Source organism: Elaeis guineensis, chromosome 1, assembly GCF_000442705.2.
Source record: "Elaeis guineensis isolate ETL-2024a chromosome 1, EG11, whole genome shotgun sequence".
In the NCBI taxonomy this organism is placed as follows: Eukaryota; Viridiplantae; Streptophyta; class Magnoliopsida; order Arecales; family Arecaceae; genus Elaeis; species Elaeis guineensis.
The window spans coordinates 176,082,461-176,098,864 of NC_025993.2; the positions used below are offsets into that span (position 1 = coordinate 176,082,461).

The 16,404-nt window shown below is 37.9% G+C and overlaps 1 protein-coding gene across 2 annotated transcripts in view; it reads left to right on the forward strand.

Moving 5' to 3' along the window:
- Positions 1-16,404, forward strand: part of LOC105039770 (piezo-type mechanosensitive ion channel homolog) — a 114,850-nt gene that overhangs the window by 80,370 nt on the left and 18,076 nt on the right. For both annotated transcript variants that reach the window (XM_010916035.4, XM_019848360.3), the window contains exons 18-19: positions 11,041-11,544; positions 11,650-11,791. In XM_010916035.4, coding sequence (XP_010914337.1) covers positions 11,041-11,544; positions 11,650-11,791 — 646 coding nt within the window. The remainder of the gene's footprint in view (positions 1-11,040; positions 11,545-11,649; positions 11,792-16,404) is intronic.

Sequence of the window (16,404 nt, forward strand, 5' to 3'; positions counted from 1 at the left end):
AAGTCAGTCAAAAAAAAAAAGAAAAGAGAGGAAAAAAGAACCTATCCAAACTATGGAAGATATTATCCACTTTTGCTGCTTTGCGGAGCTCTCCCCCTCGAACTTTTCTAGGCCGATGTCAAAAAGCATCCTCTAGAGGAATTGTCGGTGGTCCTCCAATCGTTGAAGATATCGTTGGTGGACGGCGAAGTGGACCCTTGCCTTCGCTCCTTAGGCACTTCAGCAGAGTCTATCCCTTCTTGGGTTGGATCGATTTGGGGGGCAGGGAGTGCAACAGGCTTTGGAGGGTGAGACTGAATCGATGCGACTGATATGACCTCGGCCTGAGCAAGGGTCAGGGGGATGCTTTCTTCTGACTTTCACCCGAAGTCTTTGCCTTCTTCTGGGCACCAGCGGCAGTCGAAGGTGCCTTTCTCTTTGCCGCACCTTTCTTCAACTTCAACTCCTCAAGCCTCAATTATGCAATAAAAGAAAACTCAGCATTTATAAAAAGAAAAAGATCAAGCATCGGGAAGATTGGAGAAGTCCTCACCTTTGGGGTTGGTCGGATTGATGCCAGTATTGAAGAGTTTGCTTCGATAACAACTCCTTTAGTGGAGGAATTTTGTACCCCCTCAAGGTTGCGAAGTGCTTTAGGTCTTCATCTTCAAGCTTCAAAACTTGGAAGACGATCTCTCAGCCGACCCTAGTATGAAAATCTTCATTCTTCAATAGAGAGCTCCGAAACAAAAAAGAATCGATTCTTCCAACCATGGACCAAAAAAGGAGCCCCTTTTATCAAGGTAAAGATCCTTCTCGGAGGAGAGATGTACCATCAATCACCAGTAAAGGAGTTTGGCCTTAGAATAAAGAATAAGAAAGTCGATGATGAAAGGAAAGGAGTTAGGAATGACAGAATAAAGAGAGATGTCAAAGAAGTGGAAGAGCTCAATGACAAAAGGATGGATGGGTATCCTAAGTCTGGCCTTGAAGGCTTCTTCATACAAGTCGATTCTTTCGGGAGGGAGACTATCGATCCTACCACTATGGCTAAGGGATTCTAGTTCAAATGAAGAAGGGATTCGATATCGGGCATGGATAAGACCAAGTCTCCCAAGCCTAGTTTGGATCCGATTGTATCAGGAACAAAGGATGGTACAACACCATGCCCTTCACCCGAACCAACGGAAGCTTCTCCCAAAGAAGAAGATGATTCAGAAGATCAGCCTTCGCTGGGACTCCTAAAACCAGCCATCGAAAGACACAAAAAGAAAATAGGAGAAGACGGATGTAGGAAAGGAAAAAAACTAATCAAACTTGAGAAATGAAAAAATCAGAGGGGAAGAAAACCAACCTATGACAACACAGAAGATGGAGATGGTGAATCAAAAGGGAGCTGCTGGCGATCTGGAAAGCTCTCGGAATAGGGAGGTTGATCGGAGAAGAAGGAAAAGGAAAGGTTTGAAAAAATCTGGAAGCATAAGAAAGAAAAGGCAAGGGATATGAATCCCTTTTATAGGTGCAGAAGGATAGAACGGCTCAGATACCAAATCCCTCCTAACCATCCGATGATTGACACTTGGTACATCTCTATTGGGTAGTAGGAGACGATAGTTGGCACATTAATGATTCTACATCAGAAACAATGCATACCATCCTTCGAATTCTGCCAACTGTTCTGCTTTCCATGGTCATGATTACCTGCTGATGTGACCTTTCATTTCGCCCAAGGTTCATAGGTGTCGTTTCGATGGCAATGACAGCGTGTCTTCGGCTACTCATGTACTCCCTTTGTCCGAACTGAACTCGAGAGTAGGAGGGCATGTGTTGGGGGGTAATCTGTTATTCAGACCGAAGACAAGAATAGGCATATGATGAAGCTTATAGGATCTATGCCATAGCACTGTTGAAGATGGAGGTGCCCGACCCTGGAGGTAGACATGTCTCTTTCGAACCATGAGAGGACTGTCTGAAGGAGATCATTCAACATGTTACTCTAGGCCTCCCCGATCCTAACTTCGGATCTTGGCGATCCTTGATTCCTAGCGATCTTCCTAAGTAAAACATCTAAGTCCAGTTGATTCCGACTTCAGTCTCAAACCTAGACTCCACCAATCGGTCCCAATCTCAGCGACAGTTGACATCTAGATAGGCCGATCTCTGACTTCGGTGACAAGTAAGCTTCAGACACCACCGTTACTTATTCTCATGAACATAATTAGCCCCAGCCATTTCCTTCCTTCGGCACTCATCTCTATCGGACCACGATGAAACTTCGATTGAAGCCAGTTCGATCTTACCAGCATTTTCATTTCAAATTCAAAAGTGTCTGTGACACTACAACTACTCCGAAATAGATAAGATAGGTGTAATTGTCCGATCTCGAAGATTTCAGCCGAAAATCTGATCATATCGCATTCAAATCGGCCAAGCAACCTACCTAAAATGGCCTTTCAGCCCTCACCCACAAAAGAATCTCCAGGGGACCCCAAGGTACGTGCACACAATCTCTCTCACATGCTCTTTCTCTTCTGTTTTCCTGAAAACTGACTTGAACATCAAAAGGTCCCTGCTGGAGTCAAATCCAGCCAAAACTTGTCTTGCAGGTCTCTCTTTCGGGAGGATGCACCACCACTCCAGCTCTTCCAATTGAGAGCAGGATTTCAGCGGCAATAGGCTGTAATCAAGGTTTTGGCATCCAAGGTTTAAGTGGTGAACTATGTTATGAAATTTAAGAAGGAAGGGGTAACTGAAAGGCTAAAAATTGATCATTGCAGTTAGACTAAGTTTTAATGACTAGTCGGTAAGGGATTAGAGAAGCAAGTTTAAAAGTTGATACTTGGAAATACCTTGCTCCAACATGTTAATTAAATGCTAAATAGAAATACATTGCGTCCACATACCCTATAATAGACAATGGATTTCCTCACTCATCATTTGAAGCTTGTACTGGTAGTTTTTTGAGTGTCCAATCCAAGAATTGCCATACTGATCGATATTGTACCATTTCAAGCATACCGTATTGTAAGGATATCGAACCAGTATGTAGTCTCATACCATACTAATACTTGGTATGCCTCGCTGTCTCATTCTATACCACGTGGTAACACTATAATAAGATTTTACTATTATAGGGTTTGGTACTGAGATGGTGAATCTTGATCCAATCGGTATAAAGGCATTTAGAGATTTACCCCCACTTCCTTTGATAGCAAAAATAAATGTTGTATCTTGAAGGTTATCAACAATATTATACTGACTCATACCAACCATACCATACCATTTTGATAAGGTGCTGGTGTGGTCCCAAGCAAGGTTTTAAATCCTGTGGGATAGGGCTGTCTCGATTTTTTCATAGAATGGGACGTACTGCTGTCCTGCTCTGTTCCGACACTTGGGACAGAGGATGTCCTAAGGCGTCCCAATTGGGATGCTGGAATACTAGTGGAACGGCCTTGTCTCGACACATGGGATGGTATCGTATCCCGATGTCCCGTAGAACATCCCGCTGGGATCTGAATCCTTGGTCCCAAGTTTTAGTTTTGTATATGAGCCGAATTGGCCTGTATCATTTCGAACCAAGTGGAACTATCCTGTACCATCTGACTAGGCGGTATCATGGCTATATGTGAGAAAAAATATTGGAAGCCTGTCTTGATATGGGATGCACACCATATTGTACCACCTTGTACCAGACCAACCATATCATACCAAACTGGTAACATGTCAGAACGGTTTTTGCTATTGGTCTTGTGGACGTTGGTTATCAATATCATTAGATTTGATTGAAGCATCTCATGAACAAGAGATTTTGGTTGAAAGATATAGAACTCCAAAGTTGAGAAATCATCAATTACATAGGGATATATATCAGGAATTTCACACCTAAGGCACTTAGCTGGGACCAAGTTAGTCACCTGATGTACTTCAGGAATTTCAGGTGATAAGTTGGGCTATTGGACCTGTATGATAGAGGACCTAACTGAAATCAGCAGTCACTTGAGAGAGGAAAATTTTCAGTTGTGGCCGAAAATACCTCGCGGTTAAATTTGACTAAGGTTTTCCATGGTTTACGTGTCTAAGCAGATGAATAGTGATGTGAAAATTATCAGTTATCAGAAAGTACAGTTGACTGATCTGATGGATTGAGACCATTGATTGTTCAAACGATGTTTTCTGGAATGATAACCATACATTCATTTCACCCCAGCATACCTATGTTGACATGGCATGACACCATTGGGGTATGGGATATGGATCTGGCACCCTCATGAACAGGTTGAGCACATTACTCAAATCAGCCGGGTGGAGAAAAAGAAAGACAACATCAACAAAGGAAGGGCGAAAGGAAATAAAGAAGTAGAAGAAGAAGAAAAGAAAGGAAAAAGGAAGAAAGGGAAGAAGGAAGAAGGAAGAAGGGAAAGAAAGGAGAAGAAACAAAAGGAAAGAGAGGAAGGAATGAAGAAGAAAAAGAAAGCAAGGAGCAAGGAATAAAGCAAACAAAAAAAAAAAGAAAAAGAAAGAAAGAAAAGAAGGGGAAGAGAGACTTAGGTAACTAGGTATTTCGGTGGAATACAAACAGAAGCAGGATTCGCTGAACTAGTCTGAATTGAATAGTTCAGGACATGCCAAACTGTACCGGCAGCTAATTGGTGCGGTTTGGGTGTCCAATTCGGAATGCAGGCAAAACCAGAGCTAGGAAGAAGGAAAGAGAGGAAGAGAGAGAGAGAGGAGTGAAGGGAATGAGAGGGGAAGGCTGGCGGTGGTCCGTCGAGGCCGTCAGAGGGCCGCTGAGCCTTCAGGTCTCCATTGTCCTCTGTGAGATGCGAGAAGAGAGAGAGAGAGAGGGAGGGAAAGATGGCAAGGAGGCCACCGTAGCCATCAGACGGCCCACAACACCCTTGCAACCACCGCTATTCGCAATATGGGATTCATCCCTATTTCGTCGCATTTTTTAAAAAAAACCATTTATGCGCTTCATTGTATATTAGATTTTTTTTAAAAAAATGATGAAACAGGGGTGAAGCCCCTTTCGAACCGCAACAACCGAGGGGGTGTTTTGGGCCGTTCGACAACCTTGGCGGTCCTCCGATGGCCTCCCCACCGCCTTCCCCTCTTTCTCTCTCTCTCTCCTCATTTTCTCTCATAGAGGACTACGGAGCCTAGGAGGCCTTGATAGCCCTCTAGCGGCCTCCGTGGCCTTTTTGGTGGCCAGCGCAGGCGTCCCTCTCTCTCCCTCTCTTCCCTCTCTCTTTTGCTCTCTTTTTCTCTCTAGTTCATTCCTATTTTCTGTGTCAGTTTGGATCCGGTATGGTCTGTCATGGGGGCGTACTGACTCGTACTGCCAGTCGGCCAGCATGGGATCCGATTTCAAATCAGTGATCCTTGGATAGAAGCAAGTATTTTTGTGGAAGACAGGGCTAATTATTGTTTAGCCCTGTCTATGCAATAATGCGTATGAACGGACTATGTGTAAAGATAATGCCTAATTTGTGCAAGGATTCAAAATTCAATTCTAACTATGTAAGCCTAAATGCAAAATAACACCAATACAGTGTGTCTGCATACCTGCATCCAACTTTTGCATCATTTTAACAGCCTAAATGCCCATTTCCTAGGATTTGGGAATAGCTCATATCGGACTCCTGGACTCATCTTCAACCGGCACCCATACCCGAGTCCATGTAAAATAGCTATCTAGAGCTGTATATTTGTTGAGATGAAGTTTGTTCTTGAAAGACATTCCATATGTGCTTGTATGAATTCATCATAAAAGTGCCCGTATGCTATAGTTCTTTTTTTTTTTTTTTTTTTGCAAAAGGTTTTATAGTGAATCTCTAGTTATGTGGCATCTTCAAATGCTTCAATATTGGTCACTTGGGCAGCTTCTATCAGCATTTGCTGCAGTCAAAGAGCACTTATATCTAGACAACAAAATTTTTGATGTAGAACAACACAGTGTAAGATTTCCATGGAACAATAATTGGATTAGGCCCTGATAAAGGTTGGAAATTTCCAGATTAGCCTTATAAGTGCCATCATGCATCTCTAATAAAGAGGTAGTAGTTTCCTGTCACTGCATGTAAATGAGCCTGTCTTGCACATTTTTGGCCTCATTCTATTGCAAAGATTCCTCTAGATTCTCTTGCTTTTTCTAAAAGTAGAGTTCAAAGCCACTGATAAAGGCTTGAGTCTTTCTGAACTCTTATTGCTGATTTTGATGGAATTAAGATGCAGAAATCATTTGAGATGGCTTAGGCCTCCAAGTTGGAAAGATGAAGACCCTCCCTCATATATTTCGAACTTCTTGTCATTTCTATTTCAAATGTAAATGTGCCCTGCAGAGACGTAGAGCCTTAACCTCTAATCATATTAGCTATTTGATGTTGTAATTAACAATTTGCATGCTTTCATATGATGTAAAACGAGTATTATTTTTCTGTACTAATGCATGAAATGAAATCGTGTAAATTGTTATATGGTAATATCCAATATCTTGTGAGAGAATTTTGCTTGTAGTAGTACTATAGTACCAAATTTGGATCGTGCATTGTCGAGGGGATGTGTAAATAAGCATAACATGTGAATATAATTTTGCCACATTTAAGTTGTCTAGATTATATCTTTGCTTGTTAATTTTTAGCTTCTTATATCTAGATCTAAGGTGGAAACCTAGGAAGGTAGAATGAGAAATGGTTTAAGGTTTTAAATCACATGGGACAAGGCTATCTTGATTTTTCCATGAACATGGTGCGTCACCATTGTGCCCCCTCTTGATGTCAATTGGGATGCTGGGATGATGGTGAGACAATCCTATCTTGATACTTGCGATTGCACCCCATCCCGACATCCTAGGACATTCCATCGAGATTTGAAACCATGAAATGGATTATAGCGTAGGAGCTACATGAGGTGTAGAAATTAAGAAGAAAATGGAGAATCAATGATAATGGTGCGCACTTACATATGAAGCGGGCGTTTGGTATGGACCAAGGTTCACCATCTCGGTATCAGATCCCATACCGATACCATTATATTATAGCATCAATAGGTTCATTATGGTAGGAGGCAGCATGTCGAGTATCAAAATGGTATGAGTTTCGTACCAGAATAGTACGATATGCCCCATACCACGTTGTATGGCAGACAATGATATGAAGTGATCATCTTAAGATCAAGGGTGATGTTAAAGATCATTGCGGTTGGTTGCATAATGGTGATTCTACGTGGTAGTGATCCAAAATCACCTTGACTCAAATTACCATCCAATCCAATGATAGGAAGCCATCCTTGAGGTCGGGTATCCAAGGTCACCCTCGGGCAATGATCTTAGGCGGAAACTTGGGGACAAAAAAAATGCTCAATCTTGTAAAAAATTGGTATATCAATATATATAATATTATATCAATATTATATTTATATTATATCGATATTACATGTATTATATTTATAGTATATATTATATGATAATATATTTTTAATCATATTATTGTCATATTATTATTAAATTATAATTTTTTAAATTACAATAAAAATATATCATTTACTTTATATTTATATTATGAAATTATTTAATATATTACTAATATTTTCCTTCTTTTCCAATCAAGATAAAATAATAACATAATAAGTATAAATGAAAATATTAATTCTATAATAATAATTAATATATTTTTATAGGATTAGTAATTTTAGGATTAATAAATATTTTTATGAAAAACCCTAAATAGTAATTATTTGCTAGGACCCGCACTAAGAGGGGTTTTGCTTTCACATGGAAAAAGAGATTTTTTTGTTAGTGTTTCCTTTGAGTCACTGCACCAAGCACTTTTAGAGACTTTTGCTACAAATAACTGAATTTTGATTCAAGGGAAAGAAACAACTGAGTTGAAATAACTGGGTTCGGTTAAGATATGCCAAATTCCATGAAGTATACAAATGGAACCTAACTATACATGCCCTCCAATTATATCTTCTAAATCATCCACCCTAACAATCCATTCTTCTTCCTTAAAAAGGAGAATTTAGTAAATAACCAAATATAACACTTGGGTTAAGTGTTAAGTTCGTTATTTTTTTTACAACCCCCCCAACCCCAAAAGGCTTTCTTGTTTAGACCCTATGAATCAATTAAGACCCCATTCATACTAGAACCATGGGAAATCCAAATAGTGCACTGTAGTCTCGATCAAGGTTTGCTGTATCGGTACCGGACGGCGTGTCGGTGCCGGATCGATACAGTACCGTACCGACACACGGTACTCCTAGGTGTACCGGTTCGATATCGGTACACAATATTTTTTTCGATTTTCAAATTTTTTTTTGGATTTTTGAAGTTAATAATTGATAAATACAACCTCAATATAGCATTATATTGCATATTATTGACATATTTGGGTTCAATTTGGAGTTAGGTTGCGGTACAAAGACTCTTGATCTAAAATTTCAAACATATATTTATTTACATTATATTTCAACTATGTCATCTTAAAACTAAAGAAAAAATATATAAAATATGCATTAAAATATATCTAAATATTTAAGTACAAAGCGCAATAACTGATATACGAACCTTAAGATGTACTCTGCATTTAATTTCTTGTCGGGTGTCTGTGACGCTCGTAGATGTCGGGATCATCAACATAGTCTGAAGGGATATCAGTCCAATCCTCTAGCCAAGCTGCACCGTACTCTCGAATATTTATCATCCCATAAGATGATATAACACTAATTATATATATTTTTTATTTGATAATATTTTTTACTATTTAAATATTTACAAAAAGAATTTCAAAAAATCTCAAGTTAGATTCAAATATTTCAATTATTTTGAATTATTCTAAACATTATTCTCAATTTCAAAACTAACACTGATTTTTTATTTTTTTAATTTATTAATAATGTTTATATAAATAAATATATACTATAAAATAGCTGATTAATTAAAGTGAACGAATGTCATGCTCTAAATTTTTTTCTTATAAATATATGCAAGTATAACAAAACGCGATAGTTTAATGATAATTAAAATAATTATATATAATTTTAAAATAATTTTAATAATTATTTTAAAATTTATAAATTCAAAATAAATATGTTATATGCTTCAAATAATATTTTTAAATTAACTAAAATATAACACTATTTTTATATATTTTTTATTTTATAATTAAATTTTTTAATTTAAATAATTAAAAAAATAATTTTTAAATTTCAAATATTTGAAAAAAAAATTTGAAATTAGATTTAAGTAGCTTGAATCATTCTAAACATGATTCCCAAACTCTATTTTTTTTCCTAAAATTTAAATTTTTTTAATTTTTAAATAAATAAATATTTAAAAATATTTTAAAAAATATATAATTAAAAAAAATTAATAATTTTGGTGTCATCGTGTAGATCTTCCAAAGATCTATCACATATAATTAAATCATACCAAAATCACAAGATTTTGGCATGATTTTCTCTTATTTTCATTCTTTCTCATTCTTATCCTATTTTTAACAACAAAAATAAAAAAAATATTTACTAAGAAAATAACATATTATCTTACCTCCGATCAAAGATCAGCCTCTCCTCGAACCACTCCTACAATTTGACGGAGTTTTTTTCTTTTTTTCTAATTTTTCGGAGGTCTCAACGGTTTCGTTGAGACCTTCATATGCTCTAGGAGTTCTCTGAGACTTCTCAGAGAACTCTAACATCTCTCAATCATTTAAAAGCTCTCCGACCCCACCCCTCCCCCCTCCCCACTTTTTGCATGTGGGGATGTCGGCACGGTTTGGTTCACGCCGAACCGGTGCCGAACCGATCCATACCATCCGATTTTGGGCGGTATGGACACGAACCGAACCGAACCAAGCGGTTCGGGGAGTTTTTCGAAAAAAAGGTCCGAACCGGACCGGTAATGTACCAGTCCGGCTCGGTACGTCTCGTATCGGGCAGTTCGGCCCGATACGTCGAACCCTGGACTCTTGACCCTAATGCATTCTTTAATTTCTAACCTTTCACCCTGAGTATGTATCATACAATATACATACTCTCATTTAAAAATTGGGCTTGTCTCAAAATTGCTGTCTAAGTGGATATTCGCCCTTCCAGACTGTGTAGTCCGCCAGCCCAGTGCTACTTTACCATATTCCGAATTTAATGGTTTCAATAAATTCTCTAAAGCAGTTCGTCTGGGTCCAAATCTAGCACTACCCTCAATGGTTTATGTAGCTGAAGGGAAGTTTTATTGATGCTTTCCTATTTAGAGTGAACAAGAATAGAGATAGTCTTTTGAGACTAGAATTCCTAATAATAAACAAAAATCTTTTACATGATTAGTTACAAAAGGTTTTTGATGAGCACTTGCAGCAATAGGTCATGTGAAGTGTGAACCAAACCCTATCAATAGATATGAACACATTCCGACTAGTTCCCAAATATATGAATTTGTATTGGAAGAGTTCTTTCTGTACTAATATTTGTTTTTGAATGAGAATCCTTAAATCTGACCCAAATAGTTGGGGAAAAGGCTTGGTGGTTATGGTTATAATTTTATTTTCCTGTGCAAAATGAATGCTGATCCTTGAAGTTTGTATAACCATAATTACATAATCATAGAATGGGTTTAGAATTACTTCACACATGTATATTGGATATAATCAAAGGTGCAAAAGAATGCTGATACTCGAGGTTTGTATAACCACAGTACATGATCATAGAATGTGATTAGAAATTTAGAATTACTTCTCATGTATAATGTTAAATATAATTAGTGTTGTTTCAAGATTATTCATGCAATCTCTGTCCTGCACTCTATAAGCATATTATTCCTCACCTAAAATATGCTTTTTTGCACCAAGCTTTGTTAGAGAATGGTGTAGATGATAATGCTAGAATAAGTCTTTCCAGTGTGTTTCAGCTGAATGTTCAGATATCTTAAAATTCATGCTTCTTTTTAGTTTCTCAATGTATATTGTTCTTTTTGGTTCATCTAAGGATCATGAACTTCAGTTGTTTTGAGATGCTTGCAATGATTTTCTCTAATCATTGATGTCTCTAATCTCCTTACAGATTTACAGTAGTGGCAACCCAACAAACATTGCAAACCTTGTTATAGATGTGAGTGTTCAGATTGATATTAAAGCAGCAAGTGGAAGGCTGACCCTGTTCCAAACCACTCTGTGCGAAAGATTTCCTTGGAATGACTTACAATTAGATGATGAGTTGGACCCACAACATTACCTGGATAGTTACAATGTACAGGACATTCAATTGATCTGCTGCCAACCTGATGCAAGTACAATGTGGCTGGTCCCTCCAGTTGTTCCAGCTCAATACACCAGGTCCATTGACCAGGACAAGTATATGAAAATACTTATAACATGGGTCTTTTTAAGAGAGAGGCCAAAGGGGAAAGAAGCAGTAAAATATGAAGCACCTGTTGAAATTTGTCCAAGTCAGGATGATGTCAAACAAGTGCTTAATGGGACAGCTAACAGCTTCAGGATAGTCGATGCATATCCTAGATACTTCCGGTTGACTGGCTCTGGTGAAGTGCGGTTAATTGCACCAACAGTATGTAGCAATTATCTACACTTATCCTATCTATACATATTAGCATCATACACTAATATTTAACAGCTGATTGACCTTCTAAAGGTTACCATCATATATATGCAGGGAAATTCAGTTAGTGGGGATCTTCTTTTGAATCATGAAAGTCCTCCATGGTGGTCTTTCCATGATGTTAATGCATCAGATGGAGCAGCGTGTAAAGGGTTGACTGGGCCAATGGCCATCGTTGTATCTGAGGAGACACCACGTACATATCTAGAACTCTATTTTCCCCTCTAGATGTCCACAGCTATAGCCCTGACCACTTGTTTATATTAAATTTATAAACTTCTCTTCAATTGTGGAACCAGGAACTTTGTGCAAGGGGCACCATTATTTCCTATATTTGATTAATAAAATTTAATCATGGTTTTATATAAAAGTATTAGAACTTAAGGTAAGAAATACATGACATGGTAACAAACAATGCACTTTATTTGGTCATTGATGCTTCATTTTGTTAATTTCCAATTATGCAAGTACAAATAAACAAACTAGTTCATCAAAGAATACTTTTTTAGTAAAATGCTACAATTTAATATTAATCTATTAGTAGACCGCTAATAATAAGCTTAAGATTATTGCATGGACCAATTTACGAAAGCAATTAGAAGAAAAAGAAATTATACATATCATTTTGTAAGCAAAAAATTAGTGATCATTAATAATTCTCAGTGAGAACATGGTTGTATCTTAACATGTCTGGTAAAACAAAAGTTATAAGACATTTCCAATAATTGGTTACATTTTTATATTTCTGGCGATATAACTAATAAACAATCATGAAATAAAACTTAACTAACATGCATTGAATACACGTTCGTATGTCTAGCAAATTCTTAAGCTAATTATGGAATCTCCTAAGGTTTGTTGTGCCGATACTGGAGCCCAGATCGGTTGGTTCGTGGTACAGTTTGATACACATCCATGCTATTTCGTACTGGGCCCAAACAGACAGAGGAAGGGCGGAGCGAGAACAAGAGAGGAAGAGAAAAATGGGGAAGGCAAAGAGAAGGGAGAGGGAGAAAGGGCCTATGGAGGCCATCGGAGGGCAGCGGAGCTTGCTGCACTACTGCTGCTACCGACCTCAATGGAAGCCGGAGAAGGGTAGTAGGGGGAAAGGAGAGGGAGAGGAGGCCCCAGAGGCCTCCAAATGGCCTTGTTTGCCAACTTCGACTGAAAATCCCAAAAAAATGAAAAAGTAGTGAAGTCGGCAAACCTTTAGAGGCCTCTGGCAACCTCCAGGTGCCTTTTCTCCCTCTCCTTCCCTCCCTCCACCCTCCTTCCGGCTTCCATCGAGCTCGATAGTGGCATATCGAGCTTGATTGTCCTCAAGCAAGCCCTCTGGAGGCCCTCTCTCTCTCTCTTCCTCTCCTCTCCCCCCTCTCTCTCTTCCTTTCTTTCCTTCTCCCTCTCCCCCTCACTAGTTTCTCTTTAGTCATGTATTGGGTCATGAGTTGGGTTGCCTTCATTTGTGACAACCAAAGACCACATTGAGAAAGACTAGCCAGTTGTTATTTGGGTTTCTTGGCCTTGCTTAAATGTTCAAGGTCTTTCCAATGCACAATTATGAGACTAAATATATGCCTTATGGTTGTCATATATCCATGGGTCATGGGCTATGTTAAGCGCTGATATCATTTTAATGAGCTGTTATCTTATCCAAAAAGACTAGCTAGGAGTTGTTACTTGGGGTTCTTGGCCCAGCTTAAATGCCTAAGTAACTTCCCAATGCATGATGTTAGACTAAACTCATATATGGTGTGCTATGATAAACAATCATGCTTATCAGATGTTGTTGAAGCACATATCTAAGACGGTATATCGAATTTTTGGTCGTATTCTAGACATTATATTATAATTTTTGAAGTTTTGTCATATTGGCATATCCGTATTGTAGTGTATCGGTATCTTGCATTTGCATCCATGCTTCCTAGATTGTATTCTATTATTCGCACTATTCTTTATAAAGCACTGACATTAGGGCCTTTTCAGTGTCATCAGCCCATCGAAGGATATTTATATTATTCATCCAATCTTTTATATCTCATATCTATGTCCATGCTTCCTAGATTGTATTCTACTGTTCACACTATTCTTTATAAAGTACTTGTGGAAAAAGGTCCTGTTGAGAAGAAGGAAAAATGGAGGAAATAATTTCAATTACAAAAGTTGTTATTCTTCCAATGTATAGGTCAAGATGTAAATACAATGAGTCACAAAAAAAGATAAGTATGGCTGTACAAAAATAGTAAACAACTATACAATAAAAGGTGAGAATCATAGAAAGAATATTCAAAAATAGCACTGCTGGTTGTGACAAATTTTCTTGATAGATTTTCTTATTTAGATTTTTTTATTTGCTGAGATCATAGTGGATCTTTGGTTGCCGAGATCTTGGCTTAATTTTATCCTTCTTTGGTTTGATTCTGTGATATCATTATAATTTTATCTTATTATGTCAGATTTGCTTGAGATTTCTGAGATTCTAACAATCTTCCAACACTCCCCCTCAAGTTGGCGCATAGATGTCAAGCCCAACTTGCCAATGAGAAAATTGAAAAAATATGAGGATAGTCCTTTGGTAAGTAAGTCGGTTGTTTGTTGTAAAGTGGGAATAAGCAGCATGCAAATAACTCCAGCTTCAATCTTCTCCTTGATAAAGTGCCGATCAACCTCCACATGTTTTGGTGCGGTCACGCTAAACTGGATTTTGGGCAATACTGATTGCAGCCTTCTTATTAGCAGTACAACTTCATAAGCAAATTTGCAGAAAGATGTAATTCACCTAGAATTTGCTACAGCCAAAGTAACTCACAAACACCATTTGCTATGGCTCTATATTTGGCTTCAACATTGCTTCTAGATGCAACATTCCGCTTCTTGCTCCTCCAAGTAACCAGATTTTTCCAAACATAAGTAGTAGCCAGTGGTGGATTTTCGATCAATTGAAGAACCTGTCCAACCAGCATCCGTAAAAGCCTCTATATTCCTCAGAGAATGTTGTTGAAAAAACAAATCCTTCCCAGGAGAACTCTTCAAGTACTGCAAGATCCTATAAACCACATTAAGATGTGCTTTCTGAGGAGAATGCATAAACTGACTTACTCTACTCACAGCAAATGCAATGTCAAGTCATGTGAGATAAGTAAATCAGCTTCCACACTAGTCTCTGATATCTGAAAGTCTCAATCACCTCATCTTTTTCACTATTCCCCAATTTGACATTAGAGTCGATAGGAGTATCTGCAGGTCTACACCTACTCATTCCAGTTTCTTTGAGGAGATCAAGAATGTACTTCCTCTGATTCACAACTAACCCCTTCTAAAAGCGAGCAACTTTCATTCCAAAAAAATATTTGACTAGCCCTAAGTCTTTGATTTCAAACTCCTTAGCCAAGCTACTCTTCAATCATTCTATATTAGCAACATCATCACCGGTTAGGATGATATCATTTACATACACAATGAGAACAATAATCTTCTCTCTCTCCATGCTTGTAGAATATAGTATGGTCTGATTATGCTTGGTAATATCTCTGATTCTTCACTAATCTAGTGAATTTGTTGAATCAGGCCCTTGGAGATTGTTTAAGGCCATATAAAGACTTCTCGAGTCTACAAACTCAGGACCCAAACTTTGTAGCAAAGTCAGGAGGTGCAGCCATATAAACTTCCTCTTCCAAATCCCCATTCAAGAATGCATTTTTAATGTCCAGCTGTTGTAATGGCCAATCAAGGTTAACGGCTAATTAGAACAACATCCTAACAGTGTTTAGTTTGGCCACAGGTGCAAAGGTCTCCATATAGTCAATACCATAGGTTTGTGTAAACCCCTTTGCCACTAATCTCGTCTTGTATCTTTCAAGAGAGCCATCAGATTTGTATTTAACAGTGAACACCCACTTACAACCCACTGTCTTTTTCCCTCTAGGAAGATCCACTACTTCCCAAGTCCTATTCTTCTCAAGTACCCGCATCTCTTCTAACACGGCTTCCCTCTACTCTAGAACTTGTAGAGCATCCTGCACAGTTGTTGGAATCTCCACAAGAGAAAGAGTAAAAAGCTGAAAAGGATGGTGATAGATTAGTATAGGATACATATTTGGACATTGGATATTTAGTACATGTTCTAATACCCTTACGAACAGCAATGGAAAGATTTAATTCATTGGGTACAATTGGAGAATTAGAATTGGAATCAGAATTAGAATCAAAATTATCTGAAGAATCTCAATCCAGCTCCAATTCAGACTCGTGACTATGAAGAGAAGCCTCGGACTCCTTTCCTTAAAGAACATCCTTTCTAGAGTAGATTTTTTGAAAGCGCCTATCTATGTTTACTTCTCTTTCATTCTGATCATGAATATGTGGTGGGACCATAGGTGAACCTTCAAGTTCTTCATTATTTAAAATATTTGAAAAGTTTTTATCAATGTTTGTTGCAAAATTTTCACTTTCATTATTATTTTGTTGATTTGGATTTTCATTTTCAGCAACAATTTCATTCTCGGATGCAAGTGTAAGGGCATCCACACGATGGGGAACAAAGAAAAAAATGAATTTATTTTCAAATATGCTAGAATTTTTCACATCTTCTTTCTCTCTTCCTTCTGAAGATGAGAGTTAAAATATGAAGTTTGTTCAAAAAAGGAGACATCCATTGTTACAAAAGATTTTTTTGACATGGGTCATAGCACTTGTACCCTTTTTGGTTAGGTGCATATCCCACAAATACACACTTAATGGCCCTCGGATCAAGTTTCCCATGATTTTGATCATGATTATGGATATAAGCCGTGCAACAAAACAGTCGAATAA